General features: G+C 43.7%; 1 protein-coding gene across 1 annotated transcript in view; it reads right to left on the reverse strand.

Moving 5' to 3' along the window:
- The window catches only part of CROCC2 (ciliary rootlet coiled-coil, rootletin family member 2), an 87,611-nt gene that overhangs the window by 31,792 nt on the left and 43,106 nt on the right, over positions 1 to 12,713 (reverse strand). The window contains exons 20-23 of the mRNA XM_033150206.1: positions 12,369 to 12,538; positions 10,253 to 10,432; positions 9,768 to 9,902; positions 557 to 700 (exon numbers count right to left, since the gene is read on the reverse strand). Of these exons, the coding sequence (XP_033006097.1) occupies positions 557 to 700; positions 9,768 to 9,902; positions 10,253 to 10,432; positions 12,369 to 12,538 (629 nt within the window). The remainder of the gene's footprint in view (positions 1 to 556; positions 701 to 9,767; positions 9,903 to 10,252; positions 10,433 to 12,368; positions 12,539 to 12,713) is intronic.

Consider the following 12,713-nt stretch of genomic DNA (forward strand, 5'->3'; position numbering starts at 1 on the left):
TTATTAGAAAGGGTGAAAAGGGCCCTGACTGGCTGGGGTCACTGCCTGTTCTTCCTAATTCACACCTATCCAATCCAAAAGGAGGATTGCTAAGTAGAGAATGGAAAGTGACAGAGTACAAGCACCAATGCTTCTCCTTTGTTCTGTCCCATGGTCTTCACTGGCCAAAAAGTTTTTGCAGGTTTCCAAAGCTAACAAAATGTGTCTTTCTAGGGATGGAAGTGCTATGAGTTTGTACCCTACAGGCAGCTTTGCTTCAGTCATACTGCCCTCAACACTGAAGCCCTGCTCAAGTGTTAAGTCTGGATGGTTCTGCCATGATTTAGCACTTCTGATTTCCATAGGAGCAGAAACCTCAGATTTCAAAGCTACTGCCTGCTCTTTCAGTGGAGAGGGGAAATGCTTCCATTGCAACCAACTTATTCACAGATGGCTTGAACTGGGGCAAACACCTATCTGTTGACAAAGAGATACACAGAGCACTTATTGGACCATACTGAACAGGGACAGAGAATCCTTCCATGGAAAGAGGACCCAGCCAAGAACCTGAACATACCTCCCTCCCAACAAGCTCCTTCTCTCTTGCCAGTTCCTTTATGTGTTCATTTAAGCGCTTTGCCTCCTTCTGGTGGGCAGCCATTGCGTCCTCAAACTGTGCCTGGAAGGTCCGTAGCTCACTGGTAATGCTGGCAACTGTGTTCTGTAATGAAGAAATCATAGAATGAAGCACGGTATGTGCCACTTTGTTCTATGTGTTCCGTAAAGTTCCAGAATATGGAGACACCAGCAGTCAAAGGACTCGCTCCCACAACCGTTTCCTCATAAAGCTCAATTCCAGGGTAGCACTGCAGGTTATCTTAAACTTGCTAGCCCGGGAACAAGTTAGATGCCTTTACAGGGCGACAAGGCACTTGCTTTTCGCATCTGAAGTACATGTACCTCCCTCCAGGACTGTTTCAAAACCCCAGTGGAAAGCCATTTAGGGACATAGGAAGCTGCCTTATGCAGAGTCAAACCACTGATCCACCTAGTTTAGTACTGCGTACATTGACTGACAAGCAGTTCTTGAGGGTTTTAGGCAACAGTCTTTTCCAGCCCTACATGAAGATGGCAGGTATTGAACCTGGGATCTTCTGCTTGCGAAGCCTGTTCTCTCTCATGGGGCTGAGGCCCTTTTAAGCTCTGCAGGGCACTTTTTCTGCACAGGAGGAAACGTAATCCCAATCCCAATGTAAGCGAATAGGAAACCCAGTTGATCACACAAAATAAAGTATTCAAATTAAGCAGAGAGAAAGTTGGCCAAATGTAGAAAAGTCAGGATGCTTCAGCTGAGATTCCTGCATTGCGGGAAGTTGGACTGGATGACTCTTGGGGTCCCTTCCAACTCTACAATTCTTTGATTCTATGTTTCTATATCTAGAAATAGCAAGACAGATATTGTAACAGAGCTTTTGGGCTGACAACAACACTGTTTGTAAAGTTTAGCAGCCCATGCAACTATCTTTACAAAGACATTTTTTTTAAAAAAAAGAAGCAGCTTTAGTTCAGCACCCATCACTAGTAGGGACAACTGGTTCTTCCCTAAGCAACAAGAACAGAGTTGATCTTGTTTCTCACTCTAAGCCAAAAACACTTGCCAATATATTCACCCATATAACGTTGCAAGACACTGTAAGGTGTCCTCCATAAGTTTAATATTCTTTTAAGGTTTTTCTTCCCCTGCCTGTGACGGTCAATGATTCTACAAGTTTTATAGACTCATAACATGCCAAGATGGAAAGTGACCTATTAAATCATACAGGCCACCCTGTCTTAAAACAAGAAACTCCCTGGATAAAATTATGGATACTAGCAATTGCTCTGGGTCTCAACAGAACTATGGTAGGACATGAGTATGTTTTGATGCCAAACTGAAAACAAGCAGCATTCAAGCAGGCTCAGCTCCAGCAGAAGAACAGGCCCTTATCTCTCTTTGGCAGAACAACCAAGGGTCTACAGCTCCAACTCTGTATCTGTAAAACTATATCCATTGAAATAATAATGAATAAAATATTTTGAAGTAACAAAATTAAAAAGATAGGAGAAACATTCAAGACTTCAATAGGCAGAACTCACTTCATGAATTTAAGGTGTAGTGAGTGGACTGGAGTAAGTAGGGGGTCAATAACAGGGAAATGCAAAAACACGCTGCCTGCTTTAACTTTTGGTTTGTATATTTCTTCCTTCCCAGTGCCACACACAAAACCAACAGAACTGTGACATGCAAATTAGTCATCTAGTAAAAGACTGTTAATTGGAACATTTGTCTCCTTTATGGGAAATGACCTCCTTGGCATGAAAGAGAGAGAAGATACAGGAAAGCACAGCCAAACCATTTCATGGAATTTAGGAAATGGTCAGCAGCAGGAGACCAATCTTTTGCTGTTGCAACCTTACAGTAAGAAATAAACTGAGCTTTAAGGAAATGGTGTACAATCTCATATCAGTTTTAGTGGAAACGAGAGAGAGAGAGAGAGAGAGAGAGAGAGAGAGAGAGAGAGGAATGTAGTCTGACCTACAAGGCAGCTTCCCATTTGTTCATTCTGGAGTAGTATCTACTCCAAGTGGCAGTGGCTCTGGATCTCCAGCAGAGAACTTTCCCACCACTTGCAACCTGATCCCTTTTAACTGAATATGTCAGGGACTGAACCTAAAACCTTCTGCATTCAAAGCATCTACTTTATCAATGAGCTATGGGTCCTCCCTGGGCTGAAACCAGTCATGATTTTTCTGGGAATCTTTGGAACTGAGCTGATAGGCTGTATCATTCAGCAGCCTGTGAAGGTGGAAGTTGAAAAAGACACAGCACGTCATGACATAATGAGCAGCAGAAATCAACTTAAGGCATGGCTTGTGTAAACAATGACTTTGCTCAAGAGATGTGTTCAAAGGAAAATTCAATACAGTATAGCAACTCTCAAATATCAGGTAAGAAAGTTTTTCTAGGATGATAAATGTGGTGATCGCCAAAGAATTGATGCTTTTGAATTATGGTGCTGGAGGAGACTCTTGAGAGAGCCATGGACTGCAAAAAGATCAAACATATGCATCCTTAAAGGAATCAGCCCTGAGTGCTCACTGGAAGGGCAGATCCTGAAGTTGAGGCTCCAATACTTTGGCCACGTCATGAGAAGAGAAGACTCCCTGGAAAAGACCCTGATGTTGGGAAAGATGGAGGGCACAAGGAGAAGGGGACTACAGAAGATGAGATGGTTGGACAGTGTTCTCGAAGCAACTAGCATGAGTTTGGCCAAACTGCGGGAGGCAGTGGAGGGGTCACGAAGAGTCGGACACGACTAAATGACTGAACAACAACAACAAATGTGGTGATGAGGGATGGATTATGGATGGTATTCAACTAAGTTTTACTCAGGGTAGACCCACTGAAATATTGAATGTGACTATGTCAGGTCCATTTATTTCAATAGGTTTACTCTGAGTAAAGCTAAGGGCTCAGTCACACTCCTTTTGTCTTGCGCTTTCTAGGTGCAGCACTTTGAAGTGTGGATCTGTGCCTAGAAACACAGCACAAAACAGAAGCCTGGACAAATCCTTCATTGAATACCACCCTATGAACCCTACTGTGAGCCAAAATTTATACATATGAACAGTAGGCCTGGTGCCCATTTCAGCTAAAAGCGGCCTTGTTTCAAATCCCTTGGATGGAGGCAGAGGTGGCACCTGCAACATACATGGAACCCTTTTGGGTTAAAGGCAATGCTATAGCTGTTGACCACATCTAAGTGGGACTGATACTGGACAATTTGGAACTTGGTTGCCAATTAAAATACTCTACCCACTTCTCTCCTTTGTCTCCCATTCAGGCTCCAGAAGAGTCATGCAAGTGTCAGCTCTCGGTTTAGAGCAGTAGCTGCACATCTAAGCATTAGTTATGAGTACTGGGAGAGTTGCTTTCTTGCTTATTCCTGAGCAGCACCAGGGATGCATTCCTCACAATGTGTTGCTGCCACAAACCAGCTAAGAGAAAGTGTGAATGACTCTTCCCCCCCCCCAAAAGGAAGTGTGTTGTGTGCAGAAACACAGGAAGCTGGCTTATCCCAGGTCAGAAATTATTTATCAGTGCAGGAGCATAGCGGTTAATTCTGAAGTGCAGGTATTCTAAGACGAGAGAGAGAGAGAGAGAGAGAGAGAGAGAGAGAGAGAGAGTGAGTCTTTCGACCAATAAAGACATCGTGGCTTCAATATCAAGACAGTTTTTTTCTCACCCCCTTCTGCTTTATTTAACATTCACTCACTATTCTGTAGCATTAGGATTGGTCAAGGGACTTTACCATTTTTTTCAAAATAAAACAAGCAGTTTAACCCTTAGCTATGCAGGCTGATGCCAATGATTGCTTCTTCTGCTTAACTGATTTGGTGGAGTCTCCTGCCCCCCCCCCACCTGAGAATAGCCTATTTATTTGATATGCAGAAGATTGACAAATAGCACCCCAGGAGATTAGTGCTGTGGAATAAGCAGCTGTGCTTTGTCCAGAGGTGTGCCTAGGGGTTGGTGAAACTGGCCCATGCCAGGGGCGCAGGCCTGCCTCCCCCCACAAAAATCACCTATCAGACTATGGAATGTATGACGTAAATATGTGTGGCAATGCGCTGCTGCTGTCACAGCATGATCAAACACAGACGCTTCCCATCCTTCTCGCACCATGGCACAAAGGCAAGCAGTAAAGTTATTTTCTTCAGGAGGGGGGCACCGAAACAGCTGCTTGCCAGGGGCATGAGGGATCCTAGGGACACCTCTGGCTTCATCCCTGCCACTGTAGCCCAGTATTTCATACTCTTGAGTTGTAGCAGGTTTCTAGGATGTTTCTGGCTACAGTTCTCTGGAACTGAATCTGGGATCTTCTCCATGCAAAGTGTGTGCTGCAACACAGAGCTATAGACCTTCCTGTGAAGTGGCAGCAACAGCTAAAATGCCCAGTGACTGATGCTGGGCCTTGCATCTAATGACTTGTTCTGTTCATTCAATGAATAGGAATCTTCTATTACTATTGTTCAAATATATTAACATTGCTTAATGCACGAGCCACAGTGTTTTTGTTCTCACTCTAAATGTTTACTAGATTTTACAAAGGCTATCTCCTTACTCTCACCCCAATTTCCTGCAAAATGTTTTTAATTATTCAAACGTATCTAGCAAAATAAAAATAAAAATATTGCTCTTGCTCTGCATATTAAAAAAAAACCCTGACCAATCTGGACCTTTGGCCTGTCTATACCCCTGGTTAAATATTGTCCATGCTCTCTGCTTCCTTGAACACATGAATTGTCACAATGGTTTCCTGGATCATAGTGCAGTGGGCTTACACTTATACATTTTTCATATTTTTATATCTATTCTCATATTGGGTTCTTCTGAATAGGTAGGGGATTGACTTATGGATACTGAGTGCCCTCTAGTGCTACCAAAGCAGCAGTACTCCAAAGCTTTGGCCCAATCCTGGCTGCAGGATATAGGCTACAAAGGTAAGACTCTACTCTGGACCCTTCGGTTAAGCCATTTCCAAGGCAAGCCAATTTGCCTAACATAAAAACTCCATAATATACAGTAGAGTTAAACCAAAAACAAACCCCTTCATATAGGCCATGGGTATTTGGGGGTTCAAATTACAGGTGAGCACCATGTCCTTACCTGACATTTTTAGGCAAGCCACACTTTCTCAAGCTCACTTATCTGATTTTTAAAATGGGTGCAGCTCGCCAACTCTACCACAATATTTGTTGCTGAGAAGGGATAAGGAAATGCCACTGCTCGTCCTGATTCTGATACTGCATATATGGTAGGCTATGAACCGGACTGTTTCTAGACTTGGGATCTCTTCTAGTAGCTAATTGGAAAGGACAAATTAGGAAGCCATGTTACTTGTTACAGGAAACACAGCAGAGTGCCTTGGAGCATCTTAAAGACTAGCAGGTTTATTTTATTGTTTCAGCTAAAGTGTGTCCTGGCATAAGCCACAATAAATGGGCTGGTCTCCATGGAGCCACAAGAGTCTTTGTTGATTAAATCATAAAAGGCATAGTATATCACAGGACAAGTGGAGCTGGAAAGAGACAAAAGGACACCAGTCTAGAAGTCCTTGAGGATGATGCTCATAAGAATGCTTTTGATGTAATTATAAGGCATGAGGCACATAGGAGCATCAATACCAATAATACCTTTATTGTCAATGTACAACCTGTGTACAATGAAATTAAATGACAAAAGGTTAGATTTCTGTTCTTCAACGACGCAGCCGTTAAACAGAGGGGCGAGTTTGGTAGCCCAACACAGAGACTTCTAGACTCCAGATGGAACTGAATGACCAAGATTGGTTAGTCTCCTTTATTTTTTTTTTATTTTACTATTAGTATTCAGACTAGGCGAGGAGCATGCAGTCCCAAATGAACATAATATCCATCTACAACAGGGAAGTTCTCTTCCTTCCTTCCTTCACCTGCCTACCTTTTTGGCCCACCAAAATGTGATTGTCCACTCTTCTTTTTTAAAATGGGATTCAGGCGACAGGGAAGTAGAGGATTACTACAGAATTGGCAAAAGTAGAAATAATAAGACAAAACCCCTACACTCTTGTCTTTGGGGGGTGGGGGGGAGCCACTGGCAGGGACTGCTGTTCCCAGAGTGGAACACGGATATTCCTGCTTCCCTTGCTGAGTTTGTGAGGCTCTGTTTTGCCATCTAGGCCGAAGGGAACTCCGATGGGGATTCAGGGAGGGGGAGCTCCAGGAAATGAGAAGCTCTTGGGCAAGATCTTTTCTTCTGGTGCCAGGAACTTGCTCACTGCGTTGCAAGCCACACACAAGCTTCTCCAAGGAGGAGAGAGATCGGGCCATGCATGGAACCCAGCCATGCAGCTTCCAGCTATGAATTGCAACATCCCCTGCCCCTAGGGAGGAGGGTCTGGCTTGGATTCGCTGCCTCGCCCTACTCTGTCCCAGCTTGGAAGAATCTCCCTGTCATGCACGACCCTCCAGAAAACAGCTTACTGTATCAGTCATAATCTCACTGTTTTAGAGGGATCACAGTCATCGGTGCAGCTCAGAGCTGTTCCATTGAGTGAGCAGACGCGAGGGCGGGTTAGAGATGGTGGACCAGAACGGTAGAGATTGCCAATAAATCCCAGCGATAGGGCAGGTCACATCCATTCCTGTCATTCTGCGCTGCTCTACGAGTTTGGGGTGGGGCTATTGTTTACAGTCCTTCGGGGAAATTATTTGTTTTAAAGCTGGCTTCCCTTTGGTTCCCAGTCAATCTTTCCAGCTGAAATGCTTTTCAAATTTGTTCTGGTGGGGGTTTCTCACCCTTGTTGTGCTATTTGTTTGCTCGGTCTTAGGAGGCTGTGCCTTGTGAGCTTGTGAACTGATCTCTCCAGAGATACGATAGGGCCCCGGCTAATATTGCCAATATGTTTTTTATTTAAAGGCAGAACCAAACAATCCCACGTTGAGCTATTAAAAAAAGAAAAGGGGGAGGGAGAAATCTTGTGGTGCATTATGGAAACAAATTGTGGAGAGATAGCACAAGCCAGAGTCAAGCAAATCGTGGGCAAGCAGTGTCCCTGTGCTCTACACAGCAACTCCAGTGGTTTCAGTGGTACATTGTTTCAGTACGTGAAAGAAAGGGCTGCAACTCAGGCACAGATATACTGAGTTAGATGCAACCGTAATCTGATGCTCCAAGGCTCCTATGTCCCTCAACAACTAGGGTAGTCTGCACCAGCTGTTTTATTTTGCAAATTTCTCAGAAACAACTGGGGTAGATAGCATCACATCTTCAAAACTATCTCCTCTTGTAGATTTCTTTTAAAAAAATGAGGGCACAACTAGATGAGATGGTGGGATATCTATGATCGGATTTCCCACATTAAAAGAGCCCTAATGTTAAAGGCAGCTGTGGATGCCTCTGAATGGAATTAGGAAGAAGGTGAAAAAATCTTTTTGCTCATGCTGTTTTCCTGGTCAGTGGCTCCTTCTCAAGGCTTAGCCTCCCCCCTTATTCTACAGTGTGCCCAAGAAGCTATTCTGCCCCTCATTAACACCCACAGAGCAATAATGCTGTCTTGTTCTAGCCTGATATGGAGGTAGAGCCACTTCCCCTAAAAGGCTTCTCATGAGATATGGACAAGGAAAGTACCAGTAGTGGCCAGCACAGCAGAAAGCCTCTCCTCCTCAGCGAGGGGAGGGGTTGTGAGCGGGAGCCGGCTCCGGCATTGCGCTGGGGGCGTTTCGCCTCCAGCCTTACCTTTTCCCGCCGCTGTGCCGCACCCCTAGCAGTCAGCCAATAGGGCTGACGTGGGGACGGGGTTTTGCTGCACCTGGGCAGCCGCAGCGGCTCCTCTCCGCCATTCTGCGTCGTTCAGAACAGGCCAACCTGGCTTCTCAGCACTGCACAAAACATTTGCAGCTCTTTACTGGGAGATGCATAGTGGGAGTCTTCATTCCTAGTAACCCCACAGTTGGATTGATGTTTGTGTGTGTATAGTTTCCTCTGCTCATCCTCACTGACAGTGCCTACCCTATACATAAATGGTAATAAACGGTGGACCCTCTGATCACAGAAGGACCATATACAGTGGAACCTTGGTTCTCGAACTTAATCCGTTTCAGAAGTCCGTTTGACTCCTGAAATGTTCGAAAACCAAGGCATTGGATGTTTGGCTTCTGAAAAACGCTTGAAAACTAGAACACTTACTTCCGGGTTTTTGGCTTTCGGGAGCTGATTTGTTCGCCAACTAAGCCGTTTGAGAACCAAGGTTCCACTGTACAATAAAGCGTTTAACCACTGGGGAAATGGGGTAGAGCATTCCTTTAGCAAACCAAAGGATAAACAGAGGGGTCTCACTGTGGCTGAGAAACTGGTAACGGTAATGATAATATATGCCATTCTATGCAATGTATGCGAATCTAAGTGTCATGTCTTGCATAAGCTAACAGGTGTTTCAGAGTTGAGACCTTGGAGGAATATGATAATTAAGGATGTAATAAGGCCTCGTCTTCTGTTCCACCCTGAATCCATCACATGTAGCACTTTTTCCACTCCACTACAGTTTGCCTTCCGCCAAAAACTATGTTACTTGTCTCACTGTCCACTGTGGCAAAATAATGTAACTTACATAATTTACAAAAAAAATAATTATGCCAATGATGTAAATTACATTGTAATTATGTTAGTGTACCACACTCCAATGCAAAGGAAACGGAATGAGAATGGGGTGGGGAAGGTTTGATGTAATTAATTACATATCATTTGTAGATTGAAAGCAACAACAGTGAATACTGATCCTATTTGTGGGGTTGATTTCTGCTCCAGGCATGGGGTAAATGAGCAAACATCAGTAATTTTAATCCAGCATCTGTTTTCATCAACATTCTCCAATATCCCTATTAACAACAGAGCTGCAGCTGAGGGAAAAGCGGTGTGGTAATCTATTTCTGGGTTCCTTGCAGTGCTGCATGTTAAAGCACAAAGTGTTGCTTATGACCCCATAAAGTTCCACTTCCCCTTTTCTGTTTATATAAGTTAGAAATAAACACATATTTTTTTAAATTTTCCCGCAGGTATGTTTCATTCCTTCTCTTAATTGTCAGTTGATCATAGGCTTATTTAGGAGCTTTAGGAGATGGCAATACCCTACCATTATCTTGCTAGGCATTTCAATATTTGCATTCCCTGCCATGGGGAAGAAAACCCCACAAAGCCCAGAGTTCACCTTGTCTTGCTCCTGGCGGTTCAGAGCTTCCAGCTTCACACGGTCAAACTCTGACCTGGCAACTGTGAGTTCGCGTTGTGACTCACTGAGCTTTTCTAAAAGGATATTCTTCTCTGCTTCCTTCTTGGACAAAGCCTGGAGGTAGAAAGGAAACCCTCACATATGTAAACAATATTCATAATGCCCTGGAAATTACATTTTTATTATTTATTATTAGCATTTGTTGGGCACCCTATAAGTCCTAAGGATGGCTCATAGCAAGAAATAAAATACATGGGCTCAAGAGGGGGAAACATATGTGATCCTTTAGGCTCCTGTTCCCAATTCCATCCAATGCTAACCATTATCCATGCTGGCTGGGCGCAATGGTTACAGCTGTGGCAGTAGTGTTACACAGACAGTGGCCTGGTACATACCTCACGCTAAGCCAAACCATGGCTTGAAAGCAGGTAGCTTCCTTCAGACTAATGTTACACTCTCCTCACCTTCTGTTTCTCATTCTCTAGCAGGAGGAGGCTTTCATCCCGGTTCTGCTGCAAAGAGAGGATCTCCTCCATGAACTCCCTTTTTTCAGCTTCATGCTTGGATGCCAGTTCTTCCCTCTCTTGCTGAAGATGATGCATAGCCTCGTCTTTCTGCTCAATCAATGCCAGATGCAGGGCCTCCTGGTGTCAGCAGAGCAGGAAGTTATCAGGTAAACCAGTATCCAGGGGGTGTTGCAAGAATGGGATCACGGGGCACAGCCCCCCCCCCAAAAAAACTTTTTTCTAAGTGTACTGAGTGTTTCTGGTAGATAGTGAATTTGGGAGAAATTGAACAGGAGTGATCTTGGTTAACTGAGCAGGATATTAATTAATTTTGTGGGAATAAATTATCTAGAGAAGATGGGGAATTGAATGGGAATTGAATTAATTTGGAGCAAGATGTGCTGGGAAATTAATTGGGAGAAATGAAGAGGAACTGATTTGGGGTGATTGGGGCTAGGATGCAAATTAATGGAATAATTTATCTGGGCTTATTTTGATTGAAAATTTGTTGGCTTTCCTACTGTGACATTTAAATTCTACATTTGCATCTATTGGAATATTCACATGTTATGCAGAGTTGTGTCTGTAGCCTTTTGCCCTGAGTCTCTTAAGTACCTAGCAGTGCTCCTATGGGTGTTGAACACAAGCAAGTTCCTTGCAACCAAATCCCTATCTCCAGTGCCTGCCTCGGATTTCCAGTCTGAAACATATTCAAAGCAGTTCAAAGAAACCATGACAGAGACTAACAGGACTCCAGAGAAAAGGAAACCACCCAAATGTGGTACATCCTGTAATTAGAATCCAGTTTGAATCATTGAATACACATGTATATTTGACAGGTATAAAGGCCATTCCTATGTAGAAATCACAGCTGCCTATATACAGGTACACAGAGTGCTGCATATAAATGCAAGTTAAAGGTAAAGGACCCCTGGATAGTTAAGTCCAGTCAGAGGCAACAATAGGGTGCAGATCTCATCTCACTTTCAGGCCAAGGGAGCCAGCGTTTGTCCACAGACAGCTTTCCGTGTCATATGGCCAGCATGACTAAACCGCTTCTGGCACAATGGGACATCATGACAAGTGCCAGAGTGCACAGAAATGCCGTTTACCATCCCGCCACAGCGGTACCTATTTATCTACTTGCACTAGTGTGCTTTCAAACTGCTAGGTTGGCAGAAGCTGGGAAAGAGCAACGAGAGCTCACCCCATTGTGCAGATTCAAACCGCCGACCTTCCGAACAGCAAGTCCAAGAGGCTCAGTGGTTTAAACCACAGCGCCACCTGCGCCTCCCTTATAAATGTTAAGTATTATTATTAACACATTCAGTAATATGACTAGCGCATTGTCATGGCTGAGGAGAGATTTGAAACCATGTTTCCCTATTCAAATACCAGCCATTGTACTACACCACTGCTCAACACTGTTATTACTAGGAAAAGAGCTACTCCTTATTAACGTGTATTATGAAGGAAGCACTCACAATTTATACCACATGAGTGTTCTTCACAACTCATTCAATATACGTATACAACTTGTGATGTGCTTGGAAATCAGCTCCTATCATCTCAAGTAGTCTTGATACCACAACAACTCATAGTATAGAGAAGAAAGAACAGTTATACAGTCTCTCTCAGCACCAATGGTTGCTAGCTTCACCACCACCACATCATCATCATCATCATCATCATCATCATCATTATTATTATTATTGTTATTGTTATTGTTATTATTAACATTGGCATGTTGGGAGCTGCTAGATAACTAGACTGGAGTGGCCAAACAGCAATCATCAGACAGGCTGACAAAGCACTTTAATCTACTTGAATTGTACATACCTAAATATCCAGTATGCACTCAAGTCTCTCCCACAAAATAATAACAGTCTGGAGTCATCCAGAACCCTCTTATTGCTCTAACAACAATGTAAGTGACTTACTATTGAACACTAGAACTGGATTTGGTTAGTGGACATGACAATTTTTTAGTACCCAGCTTTCACTCATTTCAACTATCATTGACAATGGACTGGAGAATTTGGCTGCATAAGGGTTAGGAGTCTTCAGGACTGACCTTCTCTTTTCTGAGGCGCTCTAGGTCCTCCTCAAAACCCAGCTTCTGGTTCTTTATGACCTGTTGGAACCCTTGTTGCTCCTCGGTTATCTGGAGCTTCAACATCTCTATTTCTCGCCTCAGTGTGGTTTCCCGAAGCTCAAGTTCATGCTGGGCTTTTCCCAATTCCACTACGAAAGAAAACAAACACCATCCAGGACAGATCCTTGGGAAACTCTTCAGTATAGGCTGTGACAACAAATTGTTTCTTCAACAGAGGGCACAATCCAGCAAGCAGTTCTTTCAGCTTCATAGCTGTCATTTTTTTAAGAAAGCGGCTTTAAAAGTTTCTTGCACCCACCATGC

The sequence above is a fragment of the Lacerta agilis genome, chromosome 5, assembly GCF_009819535.1.
Source record: "Lacerta agilis isolate rLacAgi1 chromosome 5, rLacAgi1.pri, whole genome shotgun sequence".
NCBI lineage: Eukaryota > Metazoa > Chordata > Lepidosauria > Squamata > Lacertidae > Lacerta > Lacerta agilis.